The 27,182-nt window shown below is 42.1% G+C and overlaps 1 protein-coding gene across 3 annotated transcripts in view; it reads left to right on the top strand.

The window, feature by feature from the left end:
* Positions 1-27,182, top strand: part of LOC137426566 (estrogen receptor beta) — a 348,041-nt gene that overhangs the window by 205,669 nt on the left and 115,190 nt on the right. For 2 of the 3 annotated variants that reach the window (XM_068115196.2, XM_068115198.2), the window contains exon 4: positions 4,982-5,344. In XM_068115196.2, coding sequence (XP_067971297.2) covers positions 4,982-5,344 — 363 coding nt within the window. Of the gene's footprint in view, positions 1-4,981; positions 5,345-16,157; positions 16,716-27,182 lie in introns of those variants that run through there. The other variant, XM_068115197.2, reaches the window with a different exon arrangement.

Here is a 27,182-nt window from a genome sequence, read left to right as displayed (position 1 = left end):
CATGTTATATCATGCATGTTCTGATCCTTTTCCTTTCAATGACGATCTAACATGTTATGATATCATGTATATTGTGATCCATTCAATGACCTGATCTAACATGTTATGATATCATGTATGTTGTGATCCTTTCAGTGACCTGATCTAACATGTTATGATATCATGTATATTGTGATCCTTTCAATGACCTGATCTAACATGTTATGATATCATGTATGTTGTGATCATTTCAGTGACCTGATCTAACATGTTATGATATCATGTATATTGTGATCCTTTCAATGACCTGATCTAACATGTTATGATATCATGTTTATTGTGATCCTTTCAATGACCTGATCTAACATGTAATGATATCATGTATGTTGTGATCCTTTCAGTGACCTGATCTAACATGTTATGATATCATGTATATTGTGATCCTGTTCGTGACCTGATCTAACATGTTATGATATCATGTATATTGTGATCCTTTCAATGGCCTGATCTAACATGTTATATCATGCATGGTCTGACCCTTTTCCTTTCAATGACCTGATCTAACATGTTATTATATCATGTATATTGTGATCCTTTCAATGACCTGATCTAACATGTTATAATATCATGCATGTTCTGATCCTTTTCCTTTCAATGACTTGATCTAACATGTTATGATATCATGTATATTGTGATCCTTTCAATGACCTGATCTAACATGTTATGATATCATGTATATTGTGATCCTTTCAATGACCTGATCTAACATGTTATGATATCATGTATGTTGTGATCCTTTCAGTGACCTGATCTAAAATGTTATGATATCATGCATGTTCTGATCCTTTCAATGACCTGATCTAACATGTTATGATATCATGTATATTGTGATCCTTTCAATGACCTGATCTAACATGTTATAATATCATGCATGTTCTCCTCCTTTCAATGACCCGATCTACCATGTTATAATATCATGCACGTTCTGATCCTGTCAATGGCCTGATCTACCATGTTATAATATCATGCACGTTCTGATCCTGTCAATGTCCTGATCTAACATGTTATAATATCATGCATGTTCTGATCCTTTCAATGACCTGATCTAACATGTTATATCATGCATGTTCTGATCCTTTTCCTTTCAATGACCTGATCTAACATGTTATAATATCATGCATGTTCTGATCCTTTTCCTTTCAATGACTTGATCTAACATGTTATGATATCATGTATATTGTGATCCTTTCAATGACCTGATCTAACATGTTATGATATCATGTATGTTGTGATCCTTTCAGTGACCTGATCTAACATGTTATGATATCATGTATATTGTGATCCTTTCAATGACCTGATCTAACATGTTATGATATCATGTATGTTGTGATCCTTTCAGTGACCTGATCTAACATGTTATGATATCATGCATGTTCTGATCCTTTCAGTGACCTGATCTAACATGTTATGATATCATGTATGTTGTGATCCTTTCAGTGACCTGATCTAACATGTTATGATATCATGTATATTGTGATCCTTTCAGTGACCTGATCTAACATGTTATGATATCATGCATGTTCTGATCCTTTTCCCTTCAATGACTTGATCTAACATGTTATGATATCATGTATATTGTGATCCTTTCAATGACCTGATCTAACATGTTATAATATCATGCATGTTCTGATCCTTTTCCTTTCAATGACCTGATCCAACATGTTATGATATCATGTATATTGTGATCCTTTCAATGACCTGATCTAACATGTTATAATATCATGCATGTTCTGATCCTTTTCCTTTCAATGACCTGATCCAACATGTTATGATATCATGTATATTGTGATCCTTTCAATGACCTGATCTAACATGTTATAATATCATGCATGTTCTGATCCTTTTCCTTTCAATGACTTGATCTAACATGTTATGATATCATGTATATTGTGATCCTTTCAATGACCTGATCTAACATGTTATGAAATCATGTATGTTGTGATCCTTTCAGTGACCTGATCTAACATGTTATGATATCATGTATATTGTGATCCTTTCAATGACCTGATCTAACATGTTATGATATCATGTATGTTGTGATCCTTTCAGTGACCTGATCTAAAATGTTATGATATCATGCATGTTCTGATCCTTTCAATGACCTGATCTAACATGTTATGATATCATGTATATTGTGATCCTTTCAATGACCTGATCTAACATGTTATAATATCATGCATGTTCTCCTCCTTTCAATGACCCGATCTACCATGTTATAATATCATGCACGTTCTGATCCTGTCAATGGCCTGATCTACCATGTTATAATATCATGCACGTTCTGATCCTGTCAATGGCCTGATCTAACATGTTATAATATCATGCATGTTCTGATGCTTTCAATGACCTGATCTAACATGTTATATCATGCATGTTCTGATCCTTTTCCTTTCAATGACCTGATCTAACATGTTATAATATCATGCATGTTCTGATCCTTTTCCTTTCAATGACTTGAGATCTAACATGTTATGATATCATGTATATTGTGATCCTTTCAATGACCTGATCTAACATGTTATGATATGTATGTTGTGATCCTTTCAGTGACCTGATCTAACATGTTATGATATGTATATTGTGATCCTTTCAATGACCTGATCTAACATGTTATGATATCATGTATGTTGTGATCCTTTCAGTGACCTGATCTAACATGTTATGATATCATGCATGTTCTGATCCTTTCAGTGACCTGATCTAACATGTTATGATATCATGTATGTTGTGATCCTTTCAGTGACCTGATCTAACATGTTATGATATCATGTATATTGTGATCCTTTCAATGACTTGATCTAACATGTTATGATATCATGTATACACAAAGAATTAAGTTAAGCACCCCCTCGTTTTTTTACAACCTCGCACATTACAAGTTTGTTGTCGTCAAAACAGTGTAATATACCCATGATATTGCTATATTTTCTGGAGAAGTGATATTATGGTCACATAAAAACATAACAATCATGCCGTTTTCAATATTTTATTCTGAATAATTTAAGGTGAAATTTTTTGGGAATTTTAGGCATATTTTCACCTCAATTTAAGTATGGAGCTATAGGTCCATCACGGACAGTGTGGATGACGTTTATGTTTTCTAACGTACAGTCATTGTTCTGAGAAGACCTCTAGCGATCTTTGCGTCAATAACGTGTGTAGGACCCACGTGATCGGATCACTGACTCAACCCTACGTCTCATAGACCCTGTAAGCCGTCGTATGCGTTGCTGTGGCAGGTTGTTCCATTCCCGATGTAATGCACGTTCCAATTCATCCAGATTGGCTATTGGAGGGACCATCTTCGCAATTTGTCGTCCCAACATGTCCCAAACGTGCTCGAGGGGGTTCAGGTTCAGGACAGGATTAGGGGGTGCTTAACTTAATTCTTTGTGTAGGGGTGCTTAACTTAATTCTTTGTGTATATATTGTGATCCTTTCAATGACCTGATCTAACATGTTATAATATCATGCATGTTCTGATTCTTTTCCTTTCAATGACCTGATCTAACATGTTATGATATCATGTATATTGTGATCCTTTCAATGACCTGATCTAACATGTTATAATATCATGCATGTTCTCATCCTTTCAATGACCCGATCTACTATGGTCGCTAATGCGACCACTCATTCTTCTGGGAAGAATCCCGTGCACATGCTTGTCACACTTATAACTCACGTAAGTCTTTATAAGTTCATCAAATACTGACACCGCGATTCACATTCGCTGAGGTAAATGTTGATGTCTCTTCTGAGGTTAAAAATAAAAAAAATTAAAAAAAAGTTTTAAAGCATTATACGTATCAAACGATACATTTTATGAAACGGGAAACCGAATACACACTTTGGTTGTTTTAAAATGACAGAATATGTCTTTATTAGAAAGAAAAAAAAGAACCTTGAAGACGACGCTGCTAACAAAATACACCGCTCTAACGCATAACCACAAGTTTAAACTACATTTACAACAAATATGAAAACTATTTTCATATCACAATGTTAAATATAGAATATATAGAAGATAATGTTTAAAAAAAATGAGCCCTATCTTCCAATGGTAAACAATGCTTCAAAAAATTCCTGGATCCGGAATAATATCCTGAGCTTCACCAAAAACTAATCAATTCTTCCTTATCCCAAGGGCAATCATCCCACCAACTTTCATCCAAATCCGTTCAGAACTTTTCCAGATATCTTGTTCACAAACACACGAACACACACACACACGGACACGATCGAATGTATTACTCCCTCGCGGGAGTAATAAGGATAATAATGTGGCGTACACGAAAGCCCACTGGCGTGGTGACATCATTCCGCGCACCAAGTGGGCGGCGGCCACGCCCGAGGGGTAGGCGTGGCCTCAGGATATACACCGGGCGCGCAGCCCGGAGCACGCCAGTGCTACAGTGACCTCTTTGGAATAAAGAACTATAAACTTACCGCGTTGTCCGCAATTCCTCCTTGGTAGCAAGTCATGCGCGTAGCACCGCGTGCTTCAATAACATGACTCCCCCTGCCGCTCCCGTAGTGAGTGGGTGTACTAGTTTCAAAAACAAGAGAAATTGGCTTCGCACAAAGCTGTCTCCACACCCCTGTCATCAAAAATGGAACAAGATCCGTCAAATTAAAAACTGAGCTTGCAACCATTGATTTCCTTGCTCTCACAACTCCAGTCAACCATCATGCAAAAAATTACACTTTTGGCCGGCGTGTAACAATCCTTCCATTAATTGTTTTATTTATTTATTTTTCTGTGTTAAGCCACTTCACTATGTTTACACTCGGCGAAGCATGACGGTTGCTGGATTGCAGAACTGCTCGACTATTATCCAATTAGAAGCAATGTGCTAACTGGTTTTAATAAGATGTGCTAACTGAGAACTTCCGGTAATTTGGGGCATTTATTTTCAATACATCTCAATGTGCTCTTTTCCAGCTTGCCAGCGAGAGCGCAGAGCACCCTGTCCAACGAGAAAAGCTGAACCACAACAAATACAGAAAAGTGTTGTGCACGAGCACATGGAAAACCCAATGGCGAGCAAGCCGAGCCAGGCCAAGGATGGTTACCTGAATGTGAGGCCAAGTGGACCTGTAAAGTTCGCAAACGCCATGGTGGAACCTCTCGGATCACTTTCGAGTGAGCAATTCCTCACCTGTCTCCTTAACGCCGAGCCACCAAATATGACTTGTCACCATGATGTTTCTCGACCTTTCACGGCAGAGCGACTCATGATGCTACTGACAAACCTGGCGGACCGTGAGCTTGTGCACATGATCGGTTGGGCCAAAAAAGTTCCAGGTAAGTCTTAATCCTAGAATAGACAAAATTTTGAACTGCAACAGGTAAACGGTGCTTTTGTGACCGTCCAAGCGATGTTTACATCGAGTTTTAGTAACAACAATGCTTATATCTACCTGATTGTAACAGGAAATGATATTTGTATTGGGAGGACAAACTCTTTCACTTCTGGTTATTGTGACGTCATTACAAGCAACTTGGTACTCTGCTCTGATTTCATGAAATCATGATGCCACAGTGTAATTTGATCTCATTCAAATGATCAAAAAGATGAGGTTTGTCCATAAGAAAGGTTGTATATATATATATATATATAAATAAATAATAAACATGTTTCACCATAGTGCAAACAAACTATGCAAACTATGTTTGGAACAAACAAACGATGTTTTCCTTCAATTTCACCTTAGTGGATCTTTCTCGTTGTGGTTCAGAGAGATCGTCGAGCACTGGGTTCCAATAATTTTGCTTTCAATCTTTAGACATTTAAAACATCAGATAATGGTCACCTCCGCTACTGAAGGTGGACGAGGTTATATTTTCACCCTTGTCTGTCTGTCTGTTTGTGAACAAGATATCTCAAAAAAAAAATGTGGATGGATTTGGACAAAATTTAGCAGAGTAGTAGTTAGTCAGGGCCCTTAGGGATATTTTGGGGCCGTTTGGTTCAAATTCTTCCAAAAGCACCAAATTTGGCCCAGATGTTGCCCATGCCATACTCTTTCGATTTTTGACGGGCGCCAAGACGCCCCCCCCCCCCGGGGGGCCCCATATTGGCGAAATACTAAATGGCCGCCACCCGGATTAGAGTAAAATCAGTTAAATAACCAAAAGGGTTGGAATCATGTATGATACCACTTTTCAGGGGTTTTCGAGGTCGAGGAATCCAATTATGATGTTATTTTGATGATTCGAGGTCAAGGTCAACCCTCAAGGTCATCTTAAAGGTCATTTTTGAGTCAAACATGTCGGTTTTTGAGTTTTTTGTCAAGATTTACGCGAGGTTCATCATTTTATGTTTCTGGGTTGGGTAATCGAACTCTGACCTTATTTTTGACAATTAGAGGAAATATTTACCTGTCTATTTCCTAATTTTCAGGCATATGCAGTTCATCAGTCGAATTACAAAGGTACGGATTTTGATGTTTTATGAACTGTATGCCATATCCTTGTGTTTAATTTTTGTGCGATCATGATCCGGGTTCATGTATACATGATTGTATACATGTCATAAATATGACGTCATAGGTCATGTGACCTGGCGGCCATATTGGATTTTATGAAAACCTTAAAAATGGATCCCTGCCTTCATTTTTCGATCGATTCATTTTGAACTTTGACCACTTATAGTACGCCATGTGATTGGATGCATATCCTAATTATGACGTCATAGGTCAGGTGACATGGCGGGATGGACCGGTATGGTCCCCGGATCATACCGCCCTTGGCGCCCGTCAAAAATCGAAAGAGTATGGCATGGGCAACATCTGCGCCAAATTTGATGCTTTTGGAAGAATTTGAACCAAAATATCCCTAAGGGCCCTGACTAAGTGTATGTGACAAGGACGAAATGATTTGATTTTGGTGAAGATCCGGATCCGGCTACTAGAATTTTTAAAGTGATTCTTCACTTTTAGGTGATGGGGCCGCAACCGACATATAGCAGGATATCTCAAAAAGTTACGGACAGATTTGGACGAAACTTGGTGGATCGGTTGTGTTTGTGGCAAGGACTAATCATTTCGATTTTGGTGAAGATCTGAATATAGATTCGGATCCGAGAATTATTTAATTTTTAAGTGATTCTTCACCACTTAGAGATTGGGTGAAAAGAGATAAATAACATGATATTTAAAATAGTTATGGACGAGTTATGAATAAACTTGGTGGAGGAGTTGGTTTGGTGACAAGAACAAGGCGATTAGATTTTGGTTCAGGTACGAATCCAGATCCAGCCTATCATTGGGATAAAAAACAAACTCTCCCGCCTCGTCTTTACTCCCGCGTCTGGAACAAACTCCCTCACTCTCTTCAATCCCACTCCTCCCCCAGGTCTTTAAAACAGCTGTTCACCACCATCTCTTGTCTTCCCCCATCCAAAACCTTGATCTTTCCTACCCCCTGTTAATTCACCCCAGATCCACTTTTTTTGAAATCCCGACTTCTTGCTTTCCTGGAAGTTCTAGCGGCGTCCATGTGTTTTATACCTTTCCTACCCAACCCCACCACCTTCCCATGCCTCCTCTCGCAAGCCCTCTCCCTCCCACAGATCTTCCGTTGTCCCTGTTCTCTGCTGCTGTCTGCTCCTGTTCCTGTTCTCTGTTGTCTCTCTCCACATCTTGTCTCCCCCTCCCTTTATTGTATGTTTTGTGTGTCCGTTTTTTTTTTTGTGATTGATGTTAGCTCTTACACGAGCCTCGATCTTGTATACAAAACAAAACAAAAAAAAAAAACTGTCCAGCCTGGTGGAGGTATGCACCGTACCGAGTGCCTTCTAGTTTGCTATGGTATTGCACATTTAGGTTAGTTATTCAAAAAATGTTTCAACTGTGAATTAGCCACGAGAGTTAGCCAGCTTGGTGGGGGGCCCTGGAAGAACAAAGAGAAAATACCAATCTAATACACTTGTCTCGTATATAATATCAAACATCATCAGCTTCTAAAATCAATGTCTGCTATAACAATGCCTTTCGGTGGGTGTTGGGCCGTACTCGTCGGCATAGCACTTCCAAACTTTTGTGATCCAAACTTTTGTCATGAGGTTATGTCTTTTCAGGAATTGTTCAGGAAGTCAGTGTATAGCTTTACAAACCGGGTCATTCTCCTTCACAACATGCTTGTGAACTCATTCATTGTTGTTGGCCTTAGTGCTTCATCACTTGTGCAGAGTTGCAGTAACCTCATTTTTGTACGATACTAATACTGTACAGTGTTTATTGATGTATGGGTTTGTTGATCTGGAGAAAGAAATCTGGGTTTGTTGATCTGGAGAAAGCATTCGATAGGGTACCACGCAAAGTATTGACATGGGCATTGAGGAAGTTAGGAGTGGGGGAATGGTTGATCAGAGTAGTGATGGCAATGTACAAAAGAGCACGCACAGCTGTAAGGACGAAGGACGGGAACAGTGGTGAGTTTGAGGTGAAGGTGGGACTGCATCAGGGGTCGGTACTAAGTCCACTACTATTTGTAGCTGTGATGGAGGTGCTGGCTCAGAATGTAAAGGAGGGTTTACCGTGGGAGTTGTTGTATGCAGATGATCTGGTGTTGATTGCGGAAAGTATGGATGGACTGAAGGAAAAGATGAACACATGGAAGGAATGTTTGGAGACAAAAGGTCTGAAGGTGAATATCGGAAAGACGAAGGTGATGGCAAGTGGTAAAGCATGTGGTGAGGTGGAAAGAACTGGGAAGTGGCCCTGTGCTGTGTGTAGGAAGGGTGTCGGAGTGAACTCCATTCAATGTACAATGTGCGCTGAGTGGGTTCTTCAAAAATGTAGTGGTCTGAGAGGGTCATTAACCAGTGTGGCAGCTACATTCAAATGTAAGGTGTGCACAGAGGGAGGGAGCTGCAGATGGAGCAAATGTTGAGTTGGATCTTGGAGACGGCGTGAAGCTGGAAGGTGTGAAAACATTTTGCTACCTCGGAGACATGCTGAATGGAGAAGGTGGATGAGACTCGGCAACGGTTGCTCAAGTGAGATGTGCATGGAAGAATTTCGGGAACTGAGTGGCGTGCTGATGATGAGGGGAGTGTCGTTGAAGCTGAAGGGAAAGGTGTATGCTGCATGTGTGAGAAGTGTTATGATTTATGGGAGCGAGACATGGGTAATGAACGTAGAGCAGCAACGAAGGTTGGAAAGGGTGGAAATGCGAATGGTTCGACGGATGTGCGGAGTATCGTTGAGAGAGAGGAAGACAAATGATGAATTGCGAAAGATGATGGGAATAGAGCCTGTGATTAATGCTGTGAAGAGGAACGGGTTGAGATGGTTTGGTCATGTGTTGAGGAAGGATGAAAGTGACTGGTTGAGAAGAGTGATGGAAATGAATGTAGAAGGAAGCAGAGGACGGGGAAGACCGAGAAAGACTTGGCTAAAGATGGTGGAAGAAGAAATGCGGGCAAGGGGGTTAACAAGGAGAGATGCAGAAAATAGGTCAAAATGGAGAAGATTGTCATGGGGACCGCAAGGCTAACCCCCGCTCTAGCAGGGAAAATGGCCTTTAAAATGCATGTTGTTGTTGTTGTTGTTTATTGATGTATGGATGTTTGAATTTTCCTGTGCAAAGAGTGCTCTAACCTCAGTGTTGCCCAGGTAAAAAAGGGAATTGTAATACCCTCTGCCACCATCACCAGGTGGCGTTGCATGGTACACATTTACATAGAGAATTTACGCCCCTCTCCCGGTCCTCCACACCCCCGCTTGAGGCCGCGGCCACATAGCCTATGTTACCCCCCACCCCCCCAGACAAAGTTGTATTTGTATTTGTACCCCGAGTAAAGTATATAAGTGTTTATAGCTGGAGTACACGGCGTTGCTCAAGCGAAAAATAAACATTAACATTTTTGAAATGAGGAAAAATATAATGGAAAAGCAATTACATCCAAATCAGAATCCTTCACAAATGTCAAATCATCATTTTACCTTTTCGGTGAATATATGTTGGTGAATGTGCTGTTCATCACGTTTCTGAGTTAAGTTTGATGACGTTCAGGAAGAAGAAGAAGCCGTACCACCAACTTCGACCGCTTCTGGAATTGCTTTATTATTTGTGTTCAAATGTCTGGTGATTGTTTTGTATTTATTTAAGTGAATGTGTACTTGTATATAACTGTTGTTATGGCCTGAAGCACACCAAGCCCAGCATTCAATCACACCGGCTTCATTTATTGATTATTACACTCAAAATCCATTCCTACACATAAAGAAAAAGGAAACAAAGAAGGGAGAAGAGAGGGAAAAACTAGATTAGGCCAGCACGAGAGGGAAGGAGTAGGCAGCCAGAGCTGGAGGGTGCTGCTTGTGTAGTCAGTCCCAAGGAAGGACCTACAGTCTGGTGGTCCTGAAGAGGTCCGAAGAGGAGAGACCCAGACGATGCGGATGTGAGCGGTACTGTATCCTCCAGTATCAACTCAAGGCCAGGTTGGGGGATCCGAACTGGAGGAGCTGCAGTGAGAGTTCAAAATAAGCACTGCATTCAAGGCAGGCCCCACAATAGGGCCCCAGGCAGGCCCAGGAGTAGGCCCCAATGCAGGCCCAGCAGTAGGCCCCAATGCAGGCCCAGCGGTAGGCCCCAATGCAGGCCCAGCAGTAGGCCCCAATGCAGGCCCAGCGGTAGGCCCCAACAGTAGGCCCCAATGCAGGCCCAGCGGGAGCAAGAGTTTAATCAAAGTCAACCTTCAGGTACTGAGGTGGCCGCAGGGGTTGATCCGGCACAACCTTCAGGTGGAGAGATTGCAGCTGAAAACCCTACAAACACACGAAAAGGCACTCCCCCATGAGCACTCCTCCAAAATGGCCACTCTCTCCTCTGATCACCTTCCTGGTCCCTCCCATGCCCCACAGCCAATTATAGGCTTTATACCCGTGGGCCAAATCACTTGGTCTAACTCAAGGGAGGGGGGGGGGGGGGGAAGGGGTACCACAAATATCGTCTGGAAGGAAGAAGAAAAGAAAGGTCACAGACCATAACACTGTCATTAATCAAAAAGGCTTCGGCACTAGAGAGCGATCCTTAAATAAAATCTAAAAAATAACGAACTTTTCCCCCTCGAAAACACTCACAGGCACTCACTGATGAACCTCTGAAAGTTTTACGAAGATCCGGTCAGCCATCTCTGAGAAAAGTGGTGACACATACCAACGGCTCTCTTATACAGAAGATTACGTGCGTGATGAAGCGTAACAGGTGTATGGGCGTGTAGGCAAGATGACGTGCAATCCGCAGGGGTTATGTCATGTGGTGGTATTTATAGCCCGCTCCTTACGCAACTCTGGCCTATGAATATGGACCCCCATGCTGTGTACCACAAATGAAGATGTCCCTTCCCCCACCCCTTAGGCCTCATTGAACAACCTAAGGACCTGTGGGTCATGTCCAGTACTATATCGTCTGGACTATTGTGCACTCCCAAACTGGATTACAACCCTCCCCCCCCTCCCAACCCCCCCTGAATGATGTGGCATATAAGAAACCTTAATGTAAAGAGATGAGATTTGATTAATTAATTATCAAGTCAAAACCGATTAACATTCTGTAGTCCTGTATGACAACCATATACAGTCATGTGAAAAAGTAAGTACACCCCATGTAAAGTTTTGACTTTTTCAACATATTTCAACATACAGCAATTTGATCTTCATTTCAACAATATTGATAGATAAAGGTGATATAATATAATAAATATCATGAAACATTTACATTTTGTAGTCCATTGTATAATTTAAATGAACATAAATGCAAATTTCGTATGTGGAAAAAGTAAGTACACCCCTACATTTATCACTACTTCAAATACCTAAAATTAGAATCAGGTGCACCAGCTCAGGTGCATTGATTAGAACATCGTTAGAGAGGATCTTGGAGGAACCTGTCTTATTTAAACCTCAGACATTTCGTTTGGTTTGCTCTTTGTTGTTGAAGTGTGCGGCGTCACCATGCCTCGATCAAAAGAGCTCTCTGAGGCCTTCAGAAAGAAGGTTATAGATGCCTACGAGTCTGGGAAGGGATTTAAAAAGATCTCCAAACAATTTGAAATCAATCATTCGACTGTCCGGAAGATCATCTGCAAGTGGAGAAGATTCCAAACAACTGTCAACTTGTTCAGGCCAGGCCGCCCCAGCAAGTTCAGCCCGAGAGCAGACCACAAGATGCTGAAATAAGTCTCTAAGAACCCCAGAATGTCATCACGGGACCTACAGGTAGCTCTTGCCACTGTTGATGTCAAAGTGCACGAGTCTACCATCAGAAAGTGGCTGCACAAATTTGATCTACATGGGAGGTGTGCCAGGAGGAAACCTTTGCTGTCCAGAAAGAACATCAGGGCAAGACTAAAGTTTGCCAATGAACACCCAGGCAAAGACCAGCACTTCTCGAACAATGTGCTCTGGACAGATGAGTCAAAGGTAGAGCTATTTGGCCACAGTACCAGAAGAGATGTTTAGGGAAAACCAAAGACAGCATTTCACCACAAGAACCTGATACCAACTGTAAAGCATGGTGGTGGAAATATTATGGTTTGGGGCAGCTTTGCTGCATCAGGGCCTGGGCAACTCACCATCATAGAATCCACTATGAATTCTTCATTGTAGCAGAGCGTGCTTGAGGATAATGTGAGGCCATCTGTCGGAAAGTTGAAGCTCAACCGAAGGTGGACCTTGCAACATGACAATGACCCTAAACATACCAGTAAATCCACCAAGGAATGGCTGAAAAGAAGAAAATGGAGGATTCTGAAATGGCCAAGTCAAAGCCCGGGTCTAAATCCCATCGAGATGTTGGGGGGGGGGGGGGGGGGGGGGGGGGGATTTGAAACGAGCTGTTCATGCAAGAAACCCCTCACACATCGCACAGCTGAAAGAATTCTGCATGGAGGAGTGGGAAAAAATTTCTCCCAGTCGATGTCAGAGAATGGTAGACAGTTATAAGAAATGCCTACTTGAGGTTGTTTCTGCCAAAGGGGGCAATACCACCTATTAGAACCAAGGGTGTACTTACTTTTTCCACATGTGAAATTTGCATTTATGTTTATTTAAATTATACAATGGACTACAAAATGTAAATGTTTCATGATATTTGTTATATTATATCACCTTTATCTATCAATATTGTTGAAATGAAGATCAAATAGCTGTATGTTGAAATATGTTGAAAAAGTCAAAACTTTACATGGGGTGTACTTACTTTTTCACGTGACTGTATGCTATAACCACAATTGCAATATTTTATTCACCGAGGCGATGAGTTATATCGGGACTGAACTTTCAGATGGAGAATTGGTGATGGGTCAGTGTTACCCCTCTCCAGCGACAGAAGGTGGGCGACGCATCCCGGGCCGCCCACAGGCCCGGCGACCAGAAGCGAGCAAGCACACGGCTCCGTCAAAGGCGTGATATGACAACCGCCCCAGATCCGGTGCCAGACAGGCAAAGCCAGCGGTGCATGCCCTCACCAAACCCCCAGCTTGGGTGATCCAATATCTGGGGCCACCCCTCACCAAGTGGGCCGAGTTGATCAGTTTTTTATTGCACAAAATCGCCATGATTCATATTTTTGTGCGATCTACTTTTATTATATTAATAAAGCGATATTAAACCTATTAAAAAAAGACACCCAGAGAACAAATGAACACTTTTTAGCAGTCGGAATTGCTGCTAAGCTCAATTCCGCAGCTGAAATTTTTTAATTTGGCTCAGCTTAAGAGTCTCTGGGCATCATAACATATTCTCTATGCTAAATCCCCCTCTGCCGCTCAGCTTTTCTACCCCCTCTCTTTCTCTCTGTGTGCCCTCCTTGCTCTCCCCTCATAATAAAGTGCCACACTCTCCTCCCACATTCCTCTTGCTCCCACTCCACTCCTCACTTCCTCTCCCTTTTGGAGTTTAGAGCAACGTGTGGTGAGGCGTCACTCTCCCTCTCCCTTCCTCGCTCTCCCCCTCCCTTCCTCGCTCTCCCCCTCCCTTCTTCGCTCTCCCTCTCCCCCCTTCCTCGCTCACTGCCCCCCCCCCCCTTTCCTCGCTCTCCCCCTCTCCAGTTTCTCCCAGTCCCAGTTCAGTCAGTCAGTCAGTTTCAGTCAGTTTCCAGTCCAATCCCAGTTTCAGTTTCCAGTCACGAAGGGACTCCGCGTTACTGTTGCTAGTAAGTAATATGTGCTGAAGCGCACAAGAAAGCTACTGACAGTGAGAAAAGAGAAGAACGTTCGTGATAAACCCAGAAACTGAAGAACAAGTACGAATGAGACAGAAAACGAATGCAAATTGTCAGAGATTGACAAGTGCTACAGAAACCGAAGAACAAACAAGACAAAAGTGGGATATTGAATCCAAATTTCGCAGAAAAACATTGTCTGCAGAAACCGAACAACAAACACGTCAATGGCGAGAAATTGATTCCGAGTGTCACAGATTGACAAGATCTGCAGAGACCGAAGAACAGGCACGACAAATGCAGGAAACTAGTTTTGCATTCAATCACTTTTGGAAATTCGTCTTGCTTTCCTTTTTATATACTAGGGCGTGCCCGTACGTGGGTGCAAAAAAACATGCGTGCAAACAACAACAACAAAAAAAAACTTTGAAACCACGTGGCAGTAACGACCACAGAACCCCCCCCCCCCCCCCCTCTATTTACATGAAATGGTTTGGTCCATTCGCAAAGCCAAAGCGAACGGCTTGCGAGTACGGTAGAACCCCCCCCCCCCCTCTATTTACATGAAATGGTTTGGTCCATTCGCAAAGCCAAAGCGAACGGTTGGTAAATAAATCGCCATAGCTCGGTAACTACTTCTCCGATTAATATGAAACCTTGAAAAGGCACATCCTCAGGTCCCCAGCAATATACCTGGCAAGTTTCAAGTATATCGGACCCGTGGTTGTCGAGAAACAGCGGTCACAGACAAACAAACACACAGACACACACACAGAGATTACTGGAATTATAGATAGATACGTGTTGAGGTCTGAGTCGTAGTGATTGTTCTTGTGACTAAAATGGCAAACACCGCTTGAGACGCTGGCTATCCCTGCTCTACGGGTGGGGATAACCACCTTGTACACATACAGTATAGGTACATGTTTGTGGTGGCTTTTATTGTGAAAAAGGGTGTGTAACAATGACCTTTTGTGTATGGCAACTTGTAGAGAAAACAAGAGAACACAACACCAAGTTTTTGTGGACCTCAGAAAAACATATGTGTTCCCCATCAGGCCCTTTGGTTGGTGCTACAGAGGCATGGCATACCTCCTGTATAGACCATGAGCCCGTCCAAAAATTGCTACCATGAGAGGGCACCAAACTTTGGTTGTTTTATCTTATTTATATACCCATCGACATAACAAAACAGCATGATGGACTTCTCAGTAGGGTAGCTCAAGTTTTTTATTGGACTTTGAAGATTTCACGATTTTTGGCCAAGCGGTGCCTAATTTCTTAGAATATGTTTTCAATAAAAAAATCAAAAAATGGTAATATGAGTTGTTTTTCATGATGTGGATGTAATCAATGTATGATTGGTTGATCAAACTGTTTCTCTCTTACAATGTTGATCATTTTAAAAGCACTTAATACAGTCCCGAAGGCATTGGATCGGCATTGACGGAGGTCAACTTTGAATAAAATTGTGATAGTATGTAAGGATGATGAAAATCATAGTGATCCAATTGTTAACAATATGAACATCATCCTATTAAATGTTTATTAAGTGGTATTTACATTATTTAAGGCATTACTCATATTAATCCATACAGCATTACTCATCAATACATGTAGTGTTTACTGACATGCTGTCTTCTGAGAGTGACAAGATGACGGGAGGGAGCTCAGATTCACAACACGTCTCATGTTTGATGACACTGGGTATGATTAATCTCTTTATTCCCTTTACACTATTTAAGTTCAATTTGATAAGTATATTTCTCTGATTACTTACGGTCTTGTGATTGGTCAGCGCACTAGGCGCGGACCTCCAGCCAACGAGTGCGAGAGGCGCGAAGCTGGAAGGTTCGGTGGAAGTCGCTGGTTGGTAACGCGCCAAGGCTGACGTCACCAGCAAGGTTATTTAAGGGCGCGCCAAACGACATTTTCTCTCTTGCAGCTCTGGCACCTGTGGAGATCGAGCAGTTCGGAGTTGTTGCACATCCAGCTCTGTCCCTTGCGCTCTCTGGCTGTCTCGACGTGCTCGAAGCTCTCGTCTTCTTCTTGTTCTTGGGAGGCAGTGGTGGTCGTTGGCTCGCCATTTGCGTGGTGCTTGGAGTGGTGCTGGTGCGGGAGGAGGCTAGGTGCTGTGAGCGGGCGGGACCTCGTGTGCAGCGGAGGGGGCGTTTGCTCGGGCCTGGCGAAGCGGACGGAGGATTCTCCCGCGCCGGAGTTTGGAGCCGCGTGTTACGGACAAGACGGCAAGACCAGATAAGGCCATGAGCCATTTACACGAACATAACGACCGTGTTCCTTTTCATTAATTTGCATTCCCTCGTCTGTATCCGAAGTCTGTGTGTGGGGACGTCCCGATTAGGACATTTTATTATCGGCGTGTGCTTTTCCTGTCCTTGCCTTTTACTCTAATAAACCCTTGTATTATTTTCCATTCCCTGTTAAAACTGTGCCCGGTTGAATTAATTTCCCTGCAGGATCGAAGCTGCCGTGAGTTCGTTGAAGGTAAGCGCTTGCGCAGCCTTCCATTTTCCTTCTTCCTCCCGCGTTTTATAGCCGAATCCGTGTTTGGTCGTCGCCTCAATTAAATCCGTTTCGGTCCATCCGCGAGCCCTGGTATTAACCGGAGGCTACGCACGACAATATATTTCAATTTGCCATAGTAATTGACTTCGAAAGCAGACAGCACTACTATAACTGACACTGAATGTACCAATATATGCATGAATTGTTATCATGGTTATTTCTCAAATTGGTAATTAAAATGCTGTATACTGTATCTTTACAGGTGAATAGATAATGGATGAAACTCGGAAGCCAGCCAAGAGGCCTCATCTTGAGGAGAGGACCTGCATCATTTGTTCAGTGAAAGCGCCACTCATTGAACTCACCAAACCAAAGGATCTGCAGTCCATAGAAGCGATACAGAGTGCTGCCAGGATACAAGACTTTGATGCCATCCTTAATATCTGTGCTGATGAATATGACTCAAAACTATGGTATCATAGGAACTGCCATTCGTCGTTTACACACAAGAAAACACTTGCTAGCTTTTCCTAAAAAGAAGACTCTTCTGCTGCCAGAGATCCGCGGACATCCAGGCGTGATGGCCCTAGTTCATCTCGTGTTATGGATCAAATTTGTATTTTCTGACAAGAAAACCAAATACATCACAGGATTCAAAACCCATGATCCACTCATGCAGTCTTTGGAGCTCCGCTCTGATGACAAGGTTCGACAAGCAGCCGTTCGAAAATCTGACAACAAAATTCTTGCCATAACATCACGAGAACTAGTGGCAGCAGAAGCCCACTACCATAAGACTTGTTACAGAAATTACACGAGGGATGAGAAGCCCAAAGTTGTGACTGCTAGTATGCCAGACGAAGATGTGGCCTATCAAGAAGCAGAACAAGAATCGTATATGATGCTATTCAAGTACATAAGGGACACTATGTTCATTGATCCTCAGGCAGTTCGACTGACTGTCCTAACTGAGAAACTTGTAGAATTCATGAGAATATATGGCTACCATGATGTGAAGAAACAGACCAAAAATCATATTCGGCATAAGCTAGATGCAGAATTCTGTGAGTCTCTCCACTTCATCAGTGAGGCAAATGGTAGGATTCTTGTATATCCTGACAATGTATCCGTTGCACAGGCTGTTAGAGACAATGCCATACTCAAGGATAAGGTTCAGGAACTGGAGTCCACACACGACATTAAACATATCATTAACCAATCGGCAGTTCACATCAGAGGCCAAATCAAATCCATGCCAAAGATGCCATGGCCCCCAAAACCAACATTGTGCCCGGCCACAAGATCCAACAATGGAGACGTCTCCTTGCATGCGGAGAAAGTAAAATGAAACTGATCAGTTTCATTTTGACACAATGGCAGCAACCGCAATGAAGGCAGCAACTAGCCCAAAGAACTGTATACTTTACAAGTGGAGAAAAGTGTTTCAAATTCAACAGTGACTCTGTATCAGATGTGGCAGATTTGGCAAGTACACAAGAAGAAGCGGATACCCGGATCTTGCTACATGCTAAGCATGCTTCTGGCAACTACTCATCAATCATCATAGTTGCTGAGAACACAGATGTATTTATTCTGTGTTTAGCCTTCCAAAGAACGATCGACTGTGACATATACATCAAATGTGGATCTGCAACCAGAATAAGGTATATTGATGTCAAGAAAGTAGCTGATGCCATCGGTCAGAATGTATGTGTTTCATTGATCGGGCTGCATGTGTACACTGCTTGTGATAGCGTCAGCGCATTCAGTGGACGAGGAAAATTAGCTGCTCTGAAACTTCTGAAAGAGAATGTCCAGTTCCAAGCAGCTTTCACAAAACTGGGGCAAGATTGGACACTGTCTGCAGAATTACTGGCGTATCTGGAGATGTTCACCTGTCGTCTTTACGTGGCACAGACAGACATCGCACACGTCAATGAAATGCGTTACCAATTATTTCGAATCAAGAACGGAAATGTAGACTCTTCACAGTTGCCTCCATGCATGGATTCCCTAAAGGTGCATGCTGTGAGGGCAAACTACCAAGCAGCCATTTGGCAGAGATCCCTGACCAGCCAGCCCAGCATACAGAGTCCTGTTGACAGTAATGGGTGGACCCTGGACGACGCTCATAGTCAACTGGATGACTGGTCCCATAGCACCCGATGCGGTCTTGGGATTCCTTTCATGCAAGTGCAAACGAATCTGCCAGTTGCCATCGTGCCAGTGCATGGTGAATGGCTTGAAATGTACGGATGCCTGCAGGCTGGAAACATGTGACAACATGAAGGACGACGATGTAAATGATGACTTCATCGATTTGGACAATTCGGACAGTGATGATGAATAAATGAGTAGATGTACAACTGTATATGTATGTAATGTTTGTTATTGTCTGATTCATGGATTTATGCTGGAAGAGCATTTTATATTTGGAGCATGTGTTACTATGAAGTATTATGTCTGAAAACAGGACTACATACAAATGACTTTCCAACAAAAACTACTTGAATACTATATGATATTGTTTGTCAAGATGTCAATTTTATTCTTTAGTACTTGGATATTTTGTACTTACTGAAGGCAACAATAGTAAAACATTTTAGCGTGTAATCATCATTAGTTTGTCTTCTGAATTGGAGTCATGTATGTGAGGCAATGTTGCATGTGAAAGGGGCAAGAAAGAAAATTGTTGTGTCTGTTTGGCTCAAGACTTAGGCTCAAAATATAATGAGCTACAATATGGTTAAACTCTTTGAGACAACTTCAAAATCTATATTAAAGTGAGTTTTAACATGTTGTAGTTAGTGTAACCTTATATCACGATGTACCACGAGTCTCGGAAACAATTTCGATTGGTTTAATAAAGTTGTACCTTTAAACATGCTCGTTTGAGGATTTTTTCTGTTTTGCGACCCCTATCTCACATTTCTAGCTCTACAGACATTAAGCTACTCTCCAGAAATGTCCATCATGTTGTTTTGTGTTACAGATACATATAGCTAACAGAAAATAACAAAAAAGTCTGGTGCCCTCTCATGGTAGCAATTGTCACAATTTGGCCAAGTAGCTCATGGACTCGTAGTGGTAAAACTTATTCAATCCCCGCATGATGGAATGAAGGTTGACATCACAGTTGATACAAATGGATCACAAGGATTTGAAGTCAATAATGGATTGCACCATGGATGCAATATCTCCCGAACACTTTTTATTCTTTATTTCAATCTGGTGATTGAGAGCGGTAGAAACAACGCCCACCCTTTTGGGTGGATGTGCTGTACAAATGTAGTGCTGGATTAGTGGATGAAAGGACTAGAAGACCAGTTACACTAAACGAGACTGAATTTCTGTTTGCTGATAATGCAGTTTCAGTGTGTATCACCAGAGAGGGATTTTGGAGAGAACGACATGCATACTTGATGAGGTGACTTCAGAGTGGTGTTAATGATGAGCATGCCAAAAGTGAAGATGCTGGTAGGGACAGGGTGGAGTGGGGTGAAATGTGAGGACTAGGAGGACGCAGAGCCAATATCCATCAGAGGAGAAGCTATTAAGGTAATGAATGACTTCCGATAACTCAGAGCAACTAGATGGTATTCATAGAATACTTACCCTGCGCAGTCAACTTGTTGCGAGCCAACTCTTCTGTTTTTGAACATTTTTTTCTTTGATCTAATATGGCTGTCAGACCACGTGAGCGATGACATCATAAATTTATATTCTCTAATATAATTGTTACATTGATCACGCTCAATACATTTCAAACTGATCAGTCTAAGCGTTGTCCCTGTCAAATTATGACGTCATAATTATGGCACCAATGACGTCATCGTTAACAACACCTATTCCCCATATGGAGTTTTTTACAATGAGCCATGTTTCAATTTTTTTCTATGCAGCGGTTTTGGAGATATAGAGGTGTAACATTTTTCGGTTTTTCCAAGATGGCGCCTGTACCACATGACCTATGATGTCATGATTATCATTAAAATATTGTACATGAGGAGGAGTTCCTATGGTGAAAATTTTGTGCCCATCAGACCAACAGTTGCTGAGAAAAAAAAATTCACAATGATCGGATAAGTGTTGTACCTGTCGAATTATGACGTCATAACGAAGGCACCGATGACATCATCATTAACATATCTTATTCAGCAAGGGGAGTACTTGACAATGAGCCATGCTTCAATTTTTTCCATGCGGCGTTTTCGGAGATAGAGGTGCAACTTTTTTCGATTTTTTCCGATATGGTGTCTGTACCACGTGACCTATGACGTCATAATAATCATTAAAATATTCTACAGGAGGAGGCCCTCCTATGGTAAAATTTCGTGTCAATCGGATCAACGGTTGCCGAGAAAATGAATTTTTTAAATGCAGACATGTACGGCACGCGTACCGCACTGAATGCTTAACCTCTACTCTTCAGTTTGTACACCAATGGATGTGTGGCTCTTAAAGAAGTTTGTAACTTTATTAAGTATGCAGACGATATCGCCATTGTGAGCTGTCTTTCCAATCAATCATCTTTTGTATCTTCACCTCGATGAGATTGACACATTGAATAAGTGGTGTGGGGATTTTTTGTCTTACTCTGAATGTGTGCAACACAAAAGAGATGATTTTGGACTTTCGGAAAGGTCACAATCATGAGCCTGTAACCATAAATGGTGATAAGGTGGAAATTGTTAGCAAATTTAAATACCTGGGCACCTTTATTGATAACAAGCTAACTTTTGATGGAAATACTGATGCTGTGTACAAGAAATCAATGCAAAGATTGTATCTTCTCAGGAAGTTGAATTCATTTGGTGATGCGGATGTTGACCAATTCCTTACTGATCAGTGTTTTATCATTTAATTTGATTTCCTGGTACAGTTATCTTAATGTGCGGAATAAGTCACGATTGAGAAAGGTCATTACACTGGCATTTAAAGCTGTAGGTGGGCCTTCAACCAGTATGGAGTTTCTATACTTGCGGAGCATTGAAAAGGAAGGCCGTGCAGGTGTGTACTGATGAAAGTCATTTCTTGAATGGACTTTTTGAAAAACTGCCATCAGGGAGACGCTTTCGTGTAAGGAGGATGAAGAAGAACATTTTCAAAAGGTCATTTGTACCATGTGCAATTCAAATTCCTAGACATTTTGCTGTTTAGTCAATCTTCCATATTTTATATTTATTTTATATTTTATGTCTTTTTATATTGTTTTCTTATTCCCTTTGTGTTTTATGTTTTAATGATGGTCAACTTACAGTGTCACCAAAGAATAATTTCCCTGAATATGGGACAATAAAGATTTTTTATTATTATTAACCCCGCTTTTCGCTTCGCGAGCGCAGGGTAATAATTGAATCGCATGGTGGTATCACAAAGGAGGTAGAAGAAGAATTGCCTGTGTCTCCAGAATGTTTGGAGTCCTACACAGACCTGTATTCAGGAACAATGATCTTTCCCTGAAGACAAACAGACTACCTTACTGTGCTGTTGTGCTTTGTGTGCTGTTGCATTGCTTTGAGACATGGACCAACAAGAAAGGTATCTCCAGGAAGATTGAGGCCTTCCAGAACAAGTCCCTCTCAAAGCATATTAGGTATAAGTGAGGCTCAAACATGGACAGGGCATATTAATAGTGTACAAGTTGGGAGAGAGCTTGGGATGGAGGAGTCACTTGAAGATATTATTGCAGCTAAAAGACTTCGCTGGTTAGGTCATCTTGCCCGGATGGAAGACAGCTGCATCCCAAAGAAACTCCTATTTGGATTGTTGCCACAGCACCACCTGGCACGTGGAACAAAGCTGAGATGGAGAAACAGTGAGGGGAAGACCCGAAGAAGTTTAGTATTGTTGGAGACTACTGGTTCCATGTTGCTCAGCAAAGGGATTCTTGAGGAATTAAATGCAAAGAGAGGTTATATGCCCGTATGAAGAAGAGAGTGGAGATGGACTTAGCGAATCAGGAAACCGCTATTCGTCTTGTTGCTAGACAAGAACTGACGGCCAGTGCTCTTGCCAATTTCACATGCGGTACTTGTCAGATATCCTTCAGATGAAGACAAACTATTGCAAGACGTAAATGCCTGAAATCTCGGCAAAGACGGGGCAGGCCTGCCAACTTGCTAAGTGTGCCGCTTGTGGCGGAAAGGCACCATCCCTAGAATGGCCTTCTTTCAAATTTCAAGGCGCGTGTGCACGGGTGTGTATGTGTATAAATGATGATGTGCATTTGTAATATGTATCCAATGTAAGTATTTGTGATAAACCAGTTTGGTTTTTGAAAGAGTCTCTCCACTGATTTAGCTTAGTTTGTGTTGAAGAAAGTTTTTTTTTAAAATGTTACCCAGGGAAGTCCTGTATTTATTTGTTTTTTTTTCAATACACAGAAGGCGTTTGCCAGTTAATCACTGGACACTGCTCAAAAAGTTGTTGGAACGTGGTTTACCTATGTGGCTCATATGTCTTTTGCAAAACGGGTTGGGGAAACACACGTCCATGGTTCGATGGGGCAATATGTTCTTTGATACTTTCCGGGTGTCTAATTGGGTCAGACAGGGTGATGTCATGGCCCCTTTCTGTTTAACGTGTACACAGATGATCTGTCAACAAGTTTTAATAATGCAAAGCTTGGTGGTAACATGTCAGTGATGTCTGTCAATAACATTTGTTATGCTGGTGATAGGAGTTCACTGGCTCCTTCTATGTTCGCTTTACGGATGTTGTTGGAGATTTGTGAGCATAAAGTGGCTCAACTTGATATTTTGTATAACACGTGTTTCAGACCCCGACTGGTTAGGTTTGACCACTTACCACCTGATTTTTACTTCTGTTGTGACCTATTGAAGTATGTTGACAGGTGTACATACCTAGGTCACATAATCAGTAATGACGTGCATGATGATCACAACATTAAGCGACAATATGGCTCCCTCTGTGTGCGAATTGAGATGCCGCTTCGTACGTTTTTCATCTGTTCTGATTGAATCAAGTGTAGTTTGTTTAAATCCGACTGTTGCATCCTGTATTTTTCTACTTTGTGGAGCAATTTTGGTCAGTCACCCTTGTGTAAAATCACTGTCTGCTATAGCAATGCCTTTCAATGGTTGTTGGGCCTTACTAGCCAGCATTCCACTTCCCAACTTTTGTGAATCATAACGTGATGTATTTTCAAGAATTTCTCAGGAAGTCAGTGTATAGCTTCAGAAACCGTGTCATTCTCATTGACAACGTGCTCATGAACTCATTGTTGGACTTATTGCTTCATCGCTTGTGCAGAGGCGCAGTAACCTCCTTTTGTGTGATTTATATATATACTAGCTGAGGTACCCGGCTTAGCCCGGGTTGAATAAGAATAATACAAATATATGATGAAAAGAACATGTATATTTTAGAGCAATATCACAGTACATTTCCTACATGACGTTTTTTCAATTTTCAATTTCCCAAAACCTCTTGGTAAACAACATTTCTGGTTTTCTTACTTGGTGCCAAGACATAAAGATTGCTTGGTTTTCCAACCCTCGAGCAGCCCACGTACAGCTGGCCATGGGCAAACACCTGTTCTGTGAAGTTCAGGCCTACAACCTTCATTGATTGCCCCTGCGCCTTGTTGATGGACATAGCAAAACATAGCCTGATGGGGAACTGAATCCTCTTGGAGGAGAATGGCAGGTCAGGTGGAATAAGTGATATCCTTGGAATGAATACTTTCTCTCCTCTGTATTGTCCTGAGAGGATGGTTGCCTCTAGGACATGCGGCATCATTTGCTGGATTGTCAATCGTGTTCCATTACACAGCTTTGGTGGATCAAGATTCCTTAGAAGCATGATTGGTGCTCCCACCTTGAGAATCAACCTGTGTGTTGGGAGTCCTTGAGGCTGAAGACTGTTGAGAAACTCAGTTGGGAAGTTTACTGGCTGATCTTCATCTGTCACTTTGTCAAGAGAATCATAATTTCTTTCATGACCGGGAAGTTGGTGGAGGAGCAAATTGTTGATCTCTTGAACAGCATTGTTCTTGGGGGCCAAAATGGCTCTTTCGACAAGCCATGATGAGTCCTGGAACTGGGTCTCCATATTGGGAAAGACCTTTTTTGATCAAGTCATCTTTTGTTTCAACAAACTGTCCAAATGGTAGAGTTATTTGTTCTGATGCATCTTGAGGGTATAGGCCATTGCCAACTTTCAAAAGCTGGCTTGAGAACTCCCCTGCAGTGTTGTCACCAAGAAGGTGGACCCTCATGTTGGTATTCAGGGTAAGTCTTTGCACATGTGGCCAGAGGAGATAAGAAGACTTGATACAGGCCTTGACTTGATCTGCTCTTGTGCCCCGTTGGATGACTGGGAGAGTCTGACGAAAGTCTCCAGCCAGAACAGTTGTCACACCACCCATGATTTTCTTGTTGTTGCGAATATCTTGGAGTGTTCTGTTCACTGCTTCGAATGCCTGCTTGTGGTTCATAGTAGCCTCATCCCAGATAATGATTTTGCACTGTTGAAGGATCTTGGCGTTTGCTGAATTCTTGCTAATGTTGCAGGTTGGGGTGTCTTGCTTGGTCAAATCCAAAGGCAGTTTGAAAGTTGAGTGTGCTGTCCTTCCTCCTTCAAGCTGTGTAGCTGCAATTCCACTTGAGGCCACAGCCAGAGCAATTTCCGATTTTTGACGAACCTTGGCCAGGATGATATTAATGAGGAATGCTTTTCCTGTCCTGCCAGGAGCATCGAGGAAAAATATCTTGCCAGCATCATCAGCGCGGTCCGTGTCGTCGTGGTAGCGGACCGACTCTCTCTCTCTCTCTCTCTGCTCTCGTCTCATCTGCCTCGTCTCCCGCTCATCTCTTTCTGCCTTGGTGGTCGACTCCTTCTCTCTTCCTGGCTCATCTGTTGAAGTAGTCCGCGGCGGCGCTTATATCACGCGCCTTGCAAATCAACCCGCGCGCGCTTCGCTCCGCCTACCGGTGAACACGCCTCGGCCCTGACTGGTCGCAAGGGTTCACCGGCACCTCCCTTCGTGACACATTGATGGGGCCACGCCTTCGTCAGGGTATTGTTCAGTTTGAACTTTTACCTGATGTTCACTTGTCAAATGCACAATTACAAATGAGGCCCGGTTTTTTTAACCATTAAAATAAAAAGTAGCCTATAACCACCGGAATTTTATGCTGATTCCGAATCTGTGTCTAAAACGTTTCTCCGATGTGTAGTTCTTGAGTTATAAGCAGACATTCAGACAGACACACACACACACAGACACTCCTCCTTTATTTATATAGATATACATACATCGGGAAATCGATGTTCACATCCCCTACAAAAACCACAAGCTGGGGGTGGGCCAAGCTAGATGACCAATACCAAGGCTGCTTCCAGAACCTCATGACAATTAAGCAATCAACCAATGGCAAGGCTGCATTCCCAGGAACCCCGTGGCTATTACAGGGTTGCATTATCAATACTAGCAACAGTACCCGCTCTACGGGCAGGGCTTCAATTGGGAGGCCCAAATGAAAAGGAAAAATATCAGAAATTGAAGGCTTTTTTATTTTAAACGATTTATGTAAACATCCGTAAAATCATATCACACGCAAATCATCAAAATATAAACAATATTTGTAGAATTTCAATAAAAGCCACATCACTGTTCATATCGGTAAATATTATTCCATCATGTTTGGAAAAACTGGAAAATTGGAAAAATTGGAAAATCAATTTAGCCTATTTTAATCCAGGGCATCCCAGGATTACCTGGGCAATATAGCCTACACCCAAAATTTCGTTGCGATCGGTTCAGCCGTTTTTGCGGTACCTGGGAACGGACGGACGGACAGACAGACAGACATTTGGTGAATTGTAGTAAGATTATATTATCCATCATTGCTTGTAATATTATAATCACATGATCAATACTAGAACGACACTCAGTAGAGCGCATACCTGCTCGGCTAAATAGTTTGCATTTTGTATCCCACTGCTGGGCCGGATCTGGATCCGGACCTTAACCAAAACATTATCAGCTTGTTCTTGTTACTCACCCAACTCATCCACTAAGGGACGTCATCACCCATCCACAACGTTTGAAATATCTTGCTCTACTAGTACGGGATATTGTTTTGGCCATATCACCCAATGGTGACGAATCACAAAAAAAAAAAAACATTTGTCATATCTGGATCTGGATCCGGATCTTCACCAAAATCGAACTACTTCAATACTTCATCCTTGCCACACAGCCAACCTGCTCACCAAGTTTCGTCAGAATCTGTGCATCACTTCTTGAGATATCCTGCTCACAAATAAAGAAACAACTAGGACGGCACTCGGTAGAGCACATACCTCCACCTGGTGAACAGTTTATGTTTTGTATCCCACTACAACAACAACAACAACAACATGCATTTTAAGGCCATTTTCCCTGCTAGAGTGGGGGTTAACCTTGTGGGCCCCA

Source organism: Myxine glutinosa, chromosome 5 (assembly GCF_964187855.1).
Source record: "Myxine glutinosa chromosome 5, kmMyxGlut1.1, whole genome shotgun sequence".
Lineage (NCBI taxonomy): Eukaryota > Metazoa > Chordata > Myxini > Myxiniformes > Myxinidae > Myxine > Myxine glutinosa.
Note: the sequence above shows the minus strand (reverse complement) of the source record. Positions and strands in the feature narration are given on the sequence as shown.